This window comes from Bolinopsis microptera, chromosome 8 (genome assembly GCF_026151205.1).
Source record: "Bolinopsis microptera isolate Bmic1 chromosome 8, MBARI_Bmic_1.0, whole genome shotgun sequence".
NCBI classification, from domain to species: domain Eukaryota; kingdom Metazoa; phylum Ctenophora; class Tentaculata; order Lobata; family Bolinopsidae; genus Bolinopsis; species Bolinopsis microptera.
Genome location: NC_087079.1, coordinates 9,967,802 through 9,983,477, shown reverse-complemented (window position 1 = coordinate 9,983,477; position 15,676 = coordinate 9,967,802). Strand labels below are relative to the sequence as shown.

At 39.9% G+C, this 15,676-nt stretch overlaps 1 protein-coding gene across 1 annotated transcript in view; it reads right to left on the bottom strand.

Moving 5' to 3' along the window:
- LOC134819430 (uncharacterized) overlaps positions 1 to 15,676 on the bottom strand; it is a 30,463-nt gene that overhangs the window by 13,686 nt on the left and 1,101 nt on the right. The window contains exons 2-23 of the mRNA XM_063829378.1: positions 15,510 to 15,637; positions 15,280 to 15,391; positions 12,919 to 13,065; positions 12,424 to 12,596; positions 12,086 to 12,265; positions 11,715 to 11,849; positions 11,425 to 11,578; positions 11,103 to 11,191; positions 10,871 to 10,960; positions 10,589 to 10,742; positions 10,187 to 10,346; positions 9,824 to 9,944; positions 9,605 to 9,655; positions 9,397 to 9,453; positions 9,052 to 9,194; positions 8,627 to 8,775; positions 8,248 to 8,394; positions 5,319 to 5,435; positions 5,092 to 5,182; positions 4,693 to 4,907; positions 4,235 to 4,381; positions 3,949 to 4,047 (exon numbers count right to left, since the gene is read on the bottom strand). Of these exons, the coding sequence (XP_063685448.1) occupies positions 3,949 to 4,047; positions 4,235 to 4,381; positions 4,693 to 4,907; positions 5,092 to 5,182; positions 5,319 to 5,435; positions 8,248 to 8,394; positions 8,627 to 8,775; positions 9,052 to 9,194; positions 9,397 to 9,453; positions 9,605 to 9,655; positions 9,824 to 9,944; positions 10,187 to 10,346; positions 10,589 to 10,742; positions 10,871 to 10,960; positions 11,103 to 11,191; positions 11,425 to 11,578; positions 11,715 to 11,849; positions 12,086 to 12,265; positions 12,424 to 12,596; positions 12,919 to 13,065; positions 15,280 to 15,391; positions 15,510 to 15,637 (2,859 nt within the window). The remainder of the gene's footprint in view (positions 1 to 3,948; positions 4,048 to 4,234; positions 4,382 to 4,692; positions 4,908 to 5,091; positions 5,183 to 5,318; positions 5,436 to 8,247; positions 8,395 to 8,626; positions 8,776 to 9,051; positions 9,195 to 9,396; positions 9,454 to 9,604; positions 9,656 to 9,823; positions 9,945 to 10,186; positions 10,347 to 10,588; positions 10,743 to 10,870; positions 10,961 to 11,102; positions 11,192 to 11,424; positions 11,579 to 11,714; positions 11,850 to 12,085; positions 12,266 to 12,423; positions 12,597 to 12,918; positions 13,066 to 15,279; positions 15,392 to 15,509; positions 15,638 to 15,676) is intronic.

Sequence of the window (15,676 nt, the reverse complement as noted above, 5' to 3'; positions counted from 1 at the left end):
TTATAGAAAATTTACTTTAGTTTGAAAAAAAGCAATGTCCGATTATAACAGGTTCGTCAGGTCTTCCAGTAATTCCCTCAATGTTAAACCTTAACCAAAATGAATATCTACGTTTCTATAGTATTGGTAATTACCATGATTAGTGAACTTCTGGCATACCAAGTGAAATGGATAATGATCATGATAGTGGCTGCTTAAAAAAAAGTTATTCTGTGATTTTTGAACTTGTATCAGCTGTCCTGATTTATTGGTCTGATGACTGATAAGCATTGAGCAGTACCGAAATCTGAATACATCTCAAGGAAGTCAGAACAGTGCAGTTATCATATAGTAATAGAGTCAAATTATGATTTCTGATGACGCATGAAAGTTTTACCCCTGATCCGCTGATAGAATCAGTTTTACCCCTGTAGGAGTAAATAACATTTATTAGGACAATGGAAATGACTCGAAAACATGAAGCGTAATTTGATTGGTTACAATTTCTTAGATAAACTTTTTATTTACTGGTTAACGAATACCCGATCAGAAGTTAGTAGCGCAGCTACCATAAAAATTAAGAACATAATTCAACGAACTAAGGCTTCAATATCATGATACTATCTTACAATTTACCTTTATTTAGTACCGACTACCGATGACAGAAACATCGTTTTTCAGGCCAGGTTTTATTGGTGAAACAGGATATAACTTGACATACGTGCCGAACGAACGAAGAACTACGGAATACTGTTAGTTGGCGCGGTTTTTAGGCTGTCAGTTCCAATGTGACACACTATAGAGAACATCAAACCTGACCCAGTCCGAATGTTCACGCATGTTCGAGATTTGTTGACAGATTGCAAGTACCGACTAAAATAATATGATGATAATTGATAATACATGACCGTACCTGTTCGCACAAGGATCTTGTGAGCCCAACTGCAGGCAAGCCAAACAACAGTTTGCTTTATTTATTTGAGTGAGCAGCCTTATATTATCAGATATAACGGAAGTTTCCCAATACTGTTTGTAGACAGTGTTGACCTTCCGAGAGATGAGAAATACACGATACAAATGACTAATATGGTAGACGGTGGCGTGATCGACGTAATGTGCACTGCTACAGATACGGTTTCAACCGATTAACAATTCAACCCATATCATTTCAGTCAAATCAGTCGGCATTGATTCGGGGAAGAGCCGTGTTTCGTCTATTCAAATCCCTCAATCTTTAAGTATGACAAAATAAAAGTATTGGTAACGGTGTAAGAGCTTAAGAGAAATTTTATTGCAGGAAGTCTAGAAAGACAGTATAAAATGTTCGAGTTAAGTTTTCTCTTTAAAAAATATCGCACAGCCTGGGTAGAAAATTTAGTAATTGCTAGGGACGGAATCGTTACCAATAAATAAGAAAGTGTTCTGAAGAAGAAAAAATCTCTTAAGTTTAAGAAGCATGAAGTGATTTTAAGGGTAAAATTTAGAGTTTAGACAAGAAGATAAACAAACAAACGAGTGTAGGATTGCAGGAATATGTTTATAAGGGGTCGGTGTATTATTCAAATAAAATAAAAACAAGTTACCTTAATTCCCAAAAATTTGAGCGGGCCTCTCGCCCAAATTTTTTGCAGACCAAATTAATTGCATAAATCTTTTCCGTCTGCTAAATTTTTTGCTAACCAAAATTTTGGCATTTGGCCTGTGGCCCTGAAATCTATAGAAAGGTGGATTTTTCTTTATATAATCCAAGTGAAATAATATTTGAAATTTTAGTTTTCTAATCTGTCATTCATGGCTTGACCAAGTAAAAAGGCTTATATTTTAAATGAATAGAAATAACTGGAATTAGACTTCAAGACCTTTGGTCCGGGTTTACAGTAGTTCGCTACACACAATTATGTACACCTTTGTTTCCCCCAAAGCTAAGCGTATGTGCCGCTTAGTTTGATAGATCATGATGTAAACCTTCTAATTTTCTTCCAAACCTTTCGACCATCTGGTGAGGCGTCATAATGATAATTGTATGTGAAAGGGGTATGATAAGATATGCTGAGTGAGAGACTAAATATCACTATTGTATATCTATCATTTTGTACTGTGCCATCATCACTGTATTTTTTAGTAGTTACTGGGCAGATTAGATCGTAAATTTCACAATGTGAAACAACTCAGACTACCACCTACATGCTTAAAATGGAAAGCAAAATGACTGGAATAATAAGGAATAATAATGAACTAAGGCAAATATCTAACTGAAATTTTAGTGGAAAATCGTTCATTTTTCGAAGAATTTGTGCCCAAATTTTCGGTCGCCCAAATGAGTTCAAATTTTCTGCCCAAATTTTTCGGGCTCAAATAAATTGTGCTCAATATAATGGCACACAAATTTTTGGGAACTAAGGTATGTCGACCCATGATGTGTTGAGGCACCGGCTCCTTAGCAGAGTAAATATTCGGTTTTAAAATGATTTGAGAGTCAAATTATTAGAGATCATTCTCATATTTCCGAGCTCATTTTCTGCACAATAATGCTGTTTTTAAAGTATTAAGTAACTTGACCAACGACCATAATCTACTTATTTTTAAAATACTAGGCCAATAATCGAATTGACTTGAATTCAAATTTTACAAATATTTATTACCGGGAAACGCTTTGCAAATACATCCTAAATGCCAAATTAATAAGAAAAAAATTCAGTAAGAAAAAATTTGAGATTTTCATGAAAGTTTGTTAGTAACCACAAGTACAACCATACGGGCTAGCGGAAGTGTCCCCAAATGATATGTAAAATTTCATAATTTATCATACAGTCTTCAAAATTAATCACAAAGCCTCAATAAACTGCAATTTTTATTTATTTATCTTTATTAAGATAAAGTCGAACATACCATCAAGCTAAACACTGCAGAGAAAATAAACGCGAGATCACTGATATGATCCGGATTCATAATTATTCTCAATCATTTGAATTAATTTTCTGCATCACAGTAATTTTATTAAGTTGCCTAAACAATAAATTGTCTTTCTGTACGCAATCGACCATACAGAACGTCTCTCCTATTCTGCCGCACCAATATTACTGAATTGAGAACGTAATTATATTTCATATCCTCATACGGCGGTACGAGCGGATACCGCTGCCTGTAGGGCACCGGTCGGCATAACTGGGTAAACATGTAACCAAATAGCCTAACTGTAAACTGCTGTGAAAATATAAATGCGGTTAATGAGTTGGGTAAAACTTAAAAGATCGGTAATTGCTTTTAAAAGTTCGTGGAGTGCGTTTTTCCCAACTATGCTGGTCGGACGCCGGTAGAGCTGCCGGTAGTGCGCCGGTTCACCGACACCATATTAAAGTATATTTAAATGGAGGTCTTTTGCCAATTTCGCCCGGGGATATACTTAAACTTTAATATACGTTAATATAGTACATATATAACCAGATTTTTGGAGCCCTAAATCAAAAAATCACCGCGCACAATAAAACTGAAATGCGATTCAAAACATTTCATGCAAAAATATTAAAAATTGATTGAGGTACTTCAATTTTGATGTAATCACTTTCGCGATTATCGCGAACCGAGATATGGACAATTATTTTCATTTTTGTGGTGTTTCTCTAATATTTCGCTAAACGTTGTTGGAGTCCGAGTACTTTTCCCCCAACAATGCCGGTAGGGCACTCATGGTAGATATGACCAGATCATGGTGCTGATCACGTGGATCGTACCAGGTTCTTTCTAAGTGATAGCGAATGATTTCAGAAGCACGATCAAACCATGTTACCGATCATGTGATTAGATCCTGTTAAGAAGGACTACGGGGAGCTCTTACGAGACTCCGGGATCTATAGCTCGGACAGATGGGCCCTCAATCTATCTAACAGCCTTCATAATTCGTCAAAGAACCTCAGCAACCTCAAGCTCCAATTTAACGATATCTGTCTGGAAATAAAAATAAAAACTCACCAATGTAAACACTGCCAATGACGATTCCAAATAGTGGTATGATGTACTGGATTCCGAACAAGATATGACGGAGAGATGGCTTGATGGCGGTGATGCACGCTGAAACATTAATCACTTAAATTAATTACTTAAATTAATTACTTAAATTGATTACCTAAATTAAATATTTAAATTAATCAACTATATTTATCAAAATGTCTGAATCGGTAAATAGTTATTGACAACTAGTATATATATAATAGTGCTTCAATTGAACAGAATAACAAAACATCGGAATTAAACTAACCAATGAAGACGAAGGTTCCGATGCAAAAGTATCTGTTCTGGGAGTCAGCATCATCAATGAAGAGTCTTTTAATCTCTTTGAAGACATCAGTAGCACTTTCATAATCCTTGCTGAACGAGTTGTATAACTCAGTTTCATTGAGGGATCCTGAGAATAAACACTTTAGCAATTGTCGTTTGATTTGTAATAGTGTTACAATTACATACCAGCAATAAAGATACTAACAAAATGTTGGACAGTATTTCACGTATCAGTTTGGTGCTGTCTGTTTATTTGAACAGTCGCATGATTTTCAAACTATATGCATACAAAAATCCTTTAAAATTATTATCTTATTTCAGACTCAGTACTCGCAAGTGAACGTTATCCAAGTCTATACAATATTAATATATATTGTATACTCACTAATCACTAACCACGTGACTATGTATTGATTGTATAATGATGAGATATAATACCTGTGTAGTTAAGTTTGACAGCCTGGAACTGGTATATTGGAGGAGCATATTTGCACATGTCCGGTACCATTTCCCACAAAACATTCAGATCAGTAATCTCATAAGAACCGTTAGCCAGGTTTATAACAGAGTCACTGGAGGTTCCACAGTCTATGTTGAGTTTAGGGAGTATAGTCATGTCGCACAACTGGTAGAGACAGTTGTTCCAAGGGAAACTGTAGGTGTTATTTAAATAGTTAATTAATTGATAGGAATTTCAACACATTTGCTGTTAGTTGATAATATTTGGACATAAGGAAGCGTTCAGCTTCAGTCTACTAAGATTCCTTATCAGGATGGTTATAATAAATCTTAGATTGTAACGGATAAGGAAGACAACAATTTGTGAAAGTCACGTACTTGTTTTGAGCTTCAAGAGCTATGAAGGATGGTAGAGGATTAGCCACGGGGTCGCTACCGTAGTCAGAGATTGCTGTGGAGACTAAATAATCTGAAGATATGTACATTGAAATTGCCTGTAAAAAAGAGAGACGAGACGCATCAAAAATACTAAATATAAATATATATAATATAAATAAATATTGTGATCATCTATAAAATCATGTACAAAGCTGTAAGATACTCACTGAGTCCACTATATTTTCCAAGGAACATCTTGTTTATTAATTGCAATATATAATCAATGATCTGTATTGTTGGATACATGTAGTTCACCGCTTGAAACAAGTTTATAAACAAACAACCTGAAGGGAAAACAAATATTGGGGGGGGGGGGGGGGGGGGGGGTGTCATGTCCGTCTATGTCCGCCTATGTCCTGTCCTTTTTGGATTCTATGAGACAACGGACGTGTTTTTTGGGACATTGGCGGACACGGACGGACATTGGCGGACTCGGACGGACATTGGCGGACTCGGACGGACATTGGCGGACTCGGACGGACATTGGCGGACCCGGACGGACATTGGCGGACTTGGATGGACATTGGTGGACATTAGCGGACATTGGTGGACATTAGCGGACAAACATTTTGAGGACTGAAGAGTACTGAAGAGTACTGAGGAGGATGGCTGAGAAGGATGGCTGGGGAGGATGGCTGAGGAGGATGACTGAGAAGGATGACTGAGGAGGATGACTGAGAGGGAGGAGAAGGATCAGGAAGACCCAGGAGGAGGAGGAGGAGGAGGAGGAGGACCCAGAAGGAGGACCTAGGAGGAGGAGGAGGAGAACTGAGGAGGATGAATCAGGAGGAGGAGGACTCAGGAGGAGGACTCAGGAGGACTGAGAAGGAGGAGGACTGAGGAGGATGGCTGAGGAGGATGGCTGAGGAGGATGACTGAGAGGGAGGAGGAGGAGGAAGAGGAGGAAGAGGACTGAGGAGGAGGAAGAGAAGGACTGAGGAGGAGAAGGAGGACCCAGGAGGAGGACCCAGGAAAAGGCCCCAGGAGGAGGAGGAGGACTGGGGAGGAGGAGAACTGTTGAGGACTGATGAGGAGGACTGAGGACGAGGAGGAAGAGTAGGAGGAGGACTGAGGAGGGGAGGAGGAAGAGGACTGGGGAGGATCAGGAAGACCCAGGAGGACCCAGGAGGAGGAGGAGGAGGAGGACCCAGGAGGAGGAGGAGGACTGAGGAGGACTGAGGAGGAGGACTGACGATGACTGAGAAGGAGGAGGACTGAGGAGTACTGAGGAGGATGGCTGAGGAGGATGGCTGGGGAGGATGGCTGAGGAGGATGACTGAGGAGGATGACTGAGAGGGAGGAGGAGGAGGACTCAGGAGGAGGACTCAGAAGGAAGAGGAAGAGGACTCAGGAGGAGGACTCAGGAGGAGGACTTAGGAGAAATGAGAAGGAGGACTGAGGAGAACTGAGGAGGAGGAGGAGGAGGAGGACTGGGGAGGAGGAGAACTGTTGAGGACTGATGAGGAGGACTGAGGACGAGGAGGAAGAGTAGGAGGAGGACTGAGGAGGGGAGGAGGAAGGGAACTGGGGAGGATCAGGAAGACCCAGGAGGACGAGGAGGAGGAGGAGGAGGAGGACCCAGGAGGAGGAGGAGGACTGAGGAGGACTGAGGAGGACTGAGGAGGAGGACTGACGATGACTGAGAAGGAGGAGGACTGAGGAGTATTGAGGAGGATGGCTGAGGAGGATGGCTGGGGAGGATGGCTGAGGAGGATGACTCAGGAGGATGACTGAGAGGGAGGAGGAGGAGGACTCAGGAGGAGGACTCAGAAGGAAGAGGAGGAGGACTCAGGAGGAGGACTCAGGAGGAGGACTTAGGAGAAATGAGAAGGAGGACTGAGGAGAACTGAGGAGGAGGAGGAGGAGGACTGAATAGGAGGAGGAGAAGGAGGGGGACTGGGAGAGGACTGGGGAGGAGGAGGACTGATGAGAAGGATGAGGAGGAGGACCCAGGAGGAGGACTGGGGAGGAGGAGAACTGTTGAGGACTGATGAGGAGGACTGAGGACGAGGAGGAAGAGTAGGAGGAGGACTGAGGAGGGGAGGAGGAAGGGAACTGGGGAGGATCAGGAAGACCCAGGAGGACGAGGAGGAGGAGGAGGAGGAGGACCCAGGAGGAGGAGGAGGACTGAGGAGGACTGAGGAGGACTGAGGAGGAGGACTGACGATGACTGAGAAGGACTGAGGAGTACTGAGGAGGATGGCTGAGGAGGATGGCTGGGGAGGATGGCTGAGGAGGATGACTGAGGAGGATGACTGAGAGGGAGGAGGAGGAGGAGGACTCAGGAGGAGGACTCAGAAGGAAGAGGAGGACTCAGGAGGAGGACTTAGGAGAAATGAGAAGGAGGACTGAGGAGAACTGAGGAGGAGGAGGAGGAGGAGGACTGAATAGGAGGAGGAGAAGGAGGAGGACTGTTGAGGACTGATGAGGAGGACTGAGGACGAGGAGGAGGAGTAGGAGGAGGTCTGAGGAGGGGAGGAGGAAGAGGACTGAGGAAGATCAGGAAGACCCAGGGGGAGGAGGAGGAAGAGTAGGAGGAAGCATCTAAATGTTATTTCTATTTTTGTCCGTTTTTGTCCATTTTTGTCCGTTTTTGTCCGCTCTATTTTTTGTCCGTTTTGAAAATATAGGGTACCGAACGGACAAAAAACATGATCCCCCTATAACAGCAAAAATTAAACATTTTATTTAGCAATTTAGGTGTCCATTAATGTCCGCCTATGTCCGCATATGTCCATCTATGTCCGCCTATGTCCGCCTATGTCCGCCTATGTCCGTCTATGTCCGCCTATGTCCGCCTATGTCCTGTCCTTTTTGGATTCTATGAGACAAGCGGACATAGACGGACGTGACACCCCCCCCCCCCCCAATATTGTATTAAATCTGTTGTTATACAAAAATAGAATAAACTGACTGAGCAGTTTCCACTTTCCTTCTGTTTTGAAATTCATCAGTTAACAAATTAACTTAAATCAACAAATTGTTGCTGTGTCATTGTCAAAATAAAGTACATGACAAATAAACATATTGTTGATAATTTTCCAAAATAACAACATTAATTATTAATCGAGACATTTAAAAATCCTAATTACTTACACCACCCCACCCCGGCGAAGGACGGATGAACTTTCTTCCACACAGAGATGGGACCCGACCGGAACACCTGACCAAGATCTATCTCCAGGATAAAGGCTGGTAGGGACATTAACAAATGCACTATAAAGCATTGTATCACGAACACATCTGAAAATAGTGTCTAGTGTAAAGTTATTAACTGTACTAGAAGTGTAAAATGTTAAAGGAGACTGATCGTGTCATTTGGCAGGCACTTTAATCTCAGTTAAAACCCGTTTAAAAGTAATTAAATTAAATCGAATAATTTATATAATAAGTTTTAATCACAGAGACACAGCCTAGCAGGTTGGATGCAAAATAAAAATCCAGTTTGTGAGAATCATTAGTTATATAATCTTACATTTTCCGAAGGCGTAGTACTTGTAAGCGAATCTTGTTATAATTCCCACTCCGATAGCCGCTCCAGATTGGGCTATGACGTAGGCTTGAGGAAACGCCCACTCACCCCTGTTATCTACTGGGTAGATTATTCCCAGAGGATATTTTCGTCTGTAAATTGAGGATACGTTAGAGAGCTATTTATTTTGACACGAACTTACTATTTTAAGAAGTTTCAATTTCGTTGTTGCAACCTAAATCTAATAAATGAATTTCCCAATGAAAAACTTGGGAAATTTGTGAATTCTCGAATGTCGAAATGTTGTAAAGAATACGCAGTCATATAAAATGTTCTACAAATAAAAAGCTATAATCTCCTGTACAATTGTCGAACATTAACAACAATGACTGTATGACCCCCTTTCCCTCTCCTACTGAAATCATTACTTGTGTTTGTAGACCCTCCAATTTTCCCTCGTTTGAGCATTGTATGTCAGACTGGACCATATCGGCCACAAGGCGCAGAATATAATGAGGGCCCATTGTATGAAGAGGATGAAAGCAGGCCATTCTGTTCGCTGTCTGAAATCCTGGAGGAAAGGTATATTTTGTATAATTTAGAGTGACACGAAACAAGGATATCATTATGACTATGAGTTTTGCTTCCATTTTGTCTAAAACGATTCCAAAATTCGAATATGTAAGTTATGATAATACCAGAGTATCAGCAGCTGAAACAATTCATGATGATCACAAAAAGAACATAATATGTCTATAACAGCTGTAACTTACCGGAGAAACATTGCAGTCAACCAGTGCGGGATAACCGTAGTTAACAAACTGTTTACTCTGCAATTGTGTGAGTATTGTTTTTACTGAATTTATTTAGGAAAATATTTCACCAATCAGGATAGGGGGTATCCTCAAGTTCTATAAAAAAAGCCTTTTTTTGAAAGAGACAAAAATTATTTATTTTGGTTGACTTAAGTTTCAACGTTACCTGGGTACCATTGCCGGTAGTATACTCCGGATATACTATACTCTTGTTAAACTGAGGGTGTTTAGTTATCACAAAAAAGTGAAAAATAAGAGGACCTATATTTCTCTCCTCCCCACCCCTCTCTCTCAATCTCATAAAATAATTGAGATCGCGGAACGAGCAAAAACACTGGGACTAATGTAGGAAAAGGTGCTCCCCACAAATAAATTCAGTACCGACCTGTAGATACACTTCTGATATAAAGGTAGCAAAAAGTCCTGGAGGAAGCACCCAGGAGAAGTATTGTTGCCACAGAATGGGTATCTGATAACCACACTTTAACCAAACATCGTCATTAAACCTGGAGGAAAAGATAATTTATTGAGATTTTGAATAATTTTGTTAAATGTTGGGTTTTGATGGGGAGGTGATCCATGGAACAGTGTCACACGTTACTTTATCAAACTGTATCAGTTGATATACCGTCAATGTCTACTACTTTACATTTCACGCAAATTCCATAACATAACGACCATTTCACGATCATTTAGGAATTAGGACTCGGAACTCCAAAAAATCATTACACTCTCTCCAGTGTAATACCTGTATATACTGTAAATCCAGGCAATAGCGAAGACCTCTGCACAGGCTATGAACATGGAAGGTATGGGGTAGATAACCTGATCCAGAACTTCAAACAGATAGGCTCCGTTCTGTAGCCCAAACAGTAGTCCGATAATACAGGACAGCACGGAATACACAACTGAAAGTAAAGGGGCATTAAAACACAGATTCAAGTTTTTATCATAGAAACTTCTCCCCGAATCTAGACAAGATCAGTCGTATCACTGATCACAGTTATTTTGAACACGAGCACTTTACGTAAGATCATTTTCTACTATACAGTGCGAGTAGTGTTGAAAATCAGTTTCATGACGAATTAAGGATTTTCATAAACGGTGTAAAGTTTGTTAGTCAGAGTTTAGAGAGTCTAGTGTTGCTCACTTGAAAGGGTGATACGTTTAGCTGGTATCTCGTAAGGGAAGAACTTGTTGGGGAACTCAATATCCATCAGGGTGGTTAGAACTACTTCACCAATAGCAAGAGCAGTGACCATAGTCAGTGTCAACAGGGTCACAAAGTATACTGCAACCGCTATCTGCAGGACAAATCATATAATTCTCGGTTTATCTTTTTCAAATCTTCGACTAGAGCAAGGGAATACAGACAAAGAGATCTTTGAATTTTCGGATAAATATACTAATTTTGGTGATAATGAAAACTTACGCTGCCGAAGGTTTTTCCAGTGACTTCGTCCTCCAGATTTTGAATAACAGTGGGTATGATCACGAATACCAAACTGAAATCTGTCGGCAACTGAAAAAATCATTAAAACTTAAGATAAACCTCAATAAATAAAACCTAATAAAACCTTATTATGTATGAACATTTAACGACAAATTAAATTTACTACATTCCACTACAATTTTATCAAAGTTATAAAACTAATAAAAGTAACCTCTTTAAGGGACTTCAAATCGTCGGCGACAGTGTAGTAACTAGCAACAGGGATAAGGAGGAGGGTGGTCACAAGGGGAGCCAACATTCCTAGGGAGAAGAGAGTTAAATCTTGGATGGAAACAACCGACCGGATGAACTTTTTTCAGCCGGCCCGAATTTTGGAACCGGAGCCGGTTCTTTTAACAATTTTTTTTCAGCGAGACGCCGATGGGCACACCTGGCAACCCTTTTCCTCGCAATCATCAAGATTATCATTAAATTGATAAGATCACAATAAATTTGCTTATAGAAATTAAGTGATAAACCAAAAAAACTCTTACCCCAAACTGATATGAGGATGCCATCCTTAACGAGGTTGTATTGAGGATTAGCGTACCCAGAGTAAGTACTGAACACGCCCAGACCACACAGGGACACACGGAACGCCTGGGTCGCGGCGTTCATCCACGTTGAAGCGTCCAGTAACTTGGCAAACTGGAGGGGATATAGTGAGCTACTTTAGGGTAGCTACAGGCTTTGCAAAATGTCAAGGGAAACAACCAAAATAAAATGTTAGGTGACATCTAATCAAACTAACCCGGCTAAAAATTCCAGACTTGTGTTAACTTACATCTGGTTGAAATATCTCCAGTAACTTTGCAACAGGCTCGTCTACATTATTGGCATCAAGGTTCCAGGTGGCGAGGGACTTAGCAAACAGTCCCAGGAACACCACCAGAGGTATTACCAGAGAGATGTAAGGGAACTGGTGAAGAGTCAGGGATGAAACTTGCAACTTAACTTTAAAAACGACATATTCTAACTAAGTTTTAAGTTATTGATTATGGAAATGAATTAAAGAGAAACGCGCGAGTACAGTTGTTATGAAAAGAAAAGTTTTTCTATAACTATAACAGTATACTATAACTATAATTCAGTAACTATAACTATAAGTCACAGCGTTATATTACCTACAGAATCTTAAACTTATTGACTGCTTACCTTTCCTTTCACCCAGAGTCCACTACACATGAAGGCTCCAATGAGGAACCAAGCGAAGATGATGACGATAAATGGCCAAAACTTGTCATACGTCGTATACCATTTAAAATCCCCAAGGTCCAAGGGTCCCTTTGATATGTGCAGGAACTCATAATACCAGTGGAATAAAGTATTTGAACTCTGAAAATTATCTTGTTAATAAAGGTTCTATACAAAATTTCGGACATTACATATATTTTTCTTGTAAAGTTCTTGTTAGACTTTCAAGCAGTCAAACAGATACAAAATATTGCAACATGACAAAAATGTGTCTCTTCGACTTCAATTAAAACAAAAACCTTGCAGCAACTGAGCTCACTACCAGTCCAGCCCTTCTCCTCGCAAGTACCATGTCCCGGGTAGCTTCCACTAACATCTATAGCTGCCCACATACCCTTAAAGGCGAAGTAGAGGGTCCAAGCGGTGGTGGTGTTAAAGTAGATGTTGTAGATTATCGTGACAAACAGTATAGCTGAGAGGTGGTTAGTGGTTACTGGTGGTTAGTGGTTATTTGAAAACTAGCCTTTCAAAATGGCGAGGGCTTCACGTGATAAGTAGTTTATATGTTGCTGGCATTCGATTTTTCGGATGGCAATGGCTGTTCAAAATATGGTTATAAACCTCCAGGTATCAAAAATATCTAGCTCACGAGGGGGCCACATGAAGAGATTAATGATTGTAAGACAACGATTTTGAATTAATTGTCATAATCTATTGAAGCCGATCAATTTTCGCTTTTAACATTAATAATCAAGACTGTGAAATAATTCCCCAAATAAATGATATTCACAAACATTTTCCGACGCCAGAGAAGTACTTGTGTATCCGCTCCATGGTAACAATCACTCCCCTGCGGTACACCTGACCAATTAACATCTCCATGATTAGGGTAGGGAGAGAAAACATCATGTAGAATATAAAGTAGGGGATCAAAAACGCTCCTGAAAAGTAACGATGATTATTCTCGAATATGTTTATAAATTATTAACAATAACATATTTAAAGGACCAGTTAACTGAAAAATTTGTAGTCTCCAATTTGGCTAAGATTTAAATCAGCTGTGACAAACTGGTAAAGAATCGTATCGCCGAAAGAACCAACTCTCTAGCGTACGTGTAACGCGTGTTATTGCAATAATAAGCTGTGGCCTGATCGTGACGTCATAAAGTCCCTCAGTGCGCGCTTGCATAGCGTTTAATACATTGCAAATGTTTATCATCGTCAATAAAACACGTGTAACTCTCTCAAATTTTAGAATTATGACTATTACCCTAGTTCTCCAAAATCCTTATAGTTTTGGCTATCATCCTAACTAAAGGAATAGTTGATTGGATGTACAGTGCTCACGTCATGATTTTAAACAGTGATATAGGTTCTTGAACAGTGGCGGGTGAATGTACGGTTAGAAAGTTTCTGCTATTACAACTTATGTCATATGTGATAATTTTGGATTGTTTTCATTGCTTAATTACACAAGCAGGGGGACTGTACCGATTATTTTTCCCCAGTCCATGAAACTCTAACGAATTTAGAAAGGATCCAGATAAGTAGGAGTTTGTTCAATTCCGAGAGCAATTATATTTATAGCATAGCGAAATTTCTTATTTTAATCCGCATGTGTAAGCCAGTACAGGAGACAAGAAGTCTGGCTACTTTACGGCCGTTCCTCTGGGACCATTAATAGAAGTAGCTTCTATCAGAACAGTGCCGTGGGAACAGAATTCCCGCCAAAATACCCGGTCTACCAAATAGTAATACTGATTGGAGTGTACGGTGTGAGGTGTGTTTTGAATTAGACTTACGGCTTACCTAGTTGTTATCCTAATTGCATTATCATCGGTACATAACATAAATAAACTACTGGTAAGTTTGAATACCAAGTGCAAACGTGTTCAGTCAATCGACCCACTGAACAACTATAGAATTTCCAAGACCCTATTATTCTCTGGCCATATATTACGGCACGATCGATTGTTAGATGTAAACGACCAACGTTAATCTATACAATTCTAAAACTATGAGCTAGCACTTTAATCTAAAAATACACTTTTTATATTACTCCTGATTTTTACATTTCACGTAAAACATTGTCGCCACAGGTTGATCATGGACACTAACAGCTTAATTTGAGATAAAAGGATAAATGACTTATGAGTTTCTCTAAAGTTAACTCTAAAGTTGTGTAGTCATTTATAGACATTTATGGAAATGAACCTGCAAATGTTCAAATACTCACGAAACTTTGCACAAACCTTCCCGAAGTTATGAATAAACGATTTTCGTTTGGAGACATTTTTTTACCGTGGAGAAAACCCAGGAGGGCCACGCCCATATTGACCCAATAACGTAACCGACCCCTTGCTTCTGAAGGTCGTAGAGACTTCAAAATAGGCTTAAACGAAGCCGCATATGCATGTTTATATAGGAGTTATTGAGCAACACATGGCCTAAAATCCTTACTTTTCGAGAAATTCGCCAAAAACCATTTTGGGCGTGGTGCTGAGCCCATTTTCGATAGGATCGTGATAGAGTCTTGAGACAGGGTGCAAAAGAACCGCAATTAGCATATTAATATATGACTTACGAACAAACATATGCCTTAAAGTGCTTACTTTTTCAGTTATTGGCGAAAAACTGATTTTCGGTTCCAGAAATCATGCAAAACATATGGGTATCTGGTAAATTGGGCTATGAAGGCCTGAAAATTTGTTAAATGTGCGCAAATTGTGCAGAATGGCCATGTTTATATACAACTTATGAAGCAACATGTACCCTAAATTACTTACTTTTCGAGTTATTCGGGGGAAAAGATTGTATTATGTCCATTTTCTACCTGTAAAATACAGTCTCACGAGCTCTTCTGCGCGCGCAAGGGACTTTATGACGTCATCGCCAAAATAATACAAACGCTATTTACACGCGTTAGAGAGCAGTTAGAGATTTTAGGAATTTCGACTCGTTGCTTAGTTTGCTATTTGTCACAATCTGTCAAAATATGAGGATAACTTTTTTTTCAGTTAACTGGTCCTTTAAGAGGCAATATTTTCACAGCCATGTTTCAAAATTATTTGCAGCTAGCAATTTAATTCAGTACATTTGAACAGTTGAAAATTATGAGAAAAGCACGTGAAACGCAGTTATAGCTACGTAAGTACCTCCTCCGAATTCCTGCATAGCGTATATAAAGCTGCCCATGTTTCCTATACCCCAAATAGCAGCCATTGATGCCAAAATAAACTCCAGACGATTCGTCCACATTGGCCTATCCTAAACAGTTGGCTATTGATCAGATAAATCGCTATTAAATTCGTTAAGAATCTTGTAAAAAGGAGTTTCAAGCGGTAGATAGAAAGTGCACAAATCAAGATATTAAGATTGGTCGAACCTCAGATATTTTCTTTTCCTTATCATCGTCTACGAGATCGTTTCTTCTGAATGGTTTTTGAGTCATGACGTCGAAGTCGAACCCCGGTATTCCTTCCGCATTTGCAGCTGCTCCAGTGACAGGCAAACCTGGGGTATTGAGAGATGTTGAGGGCGAGGATCAAGAGA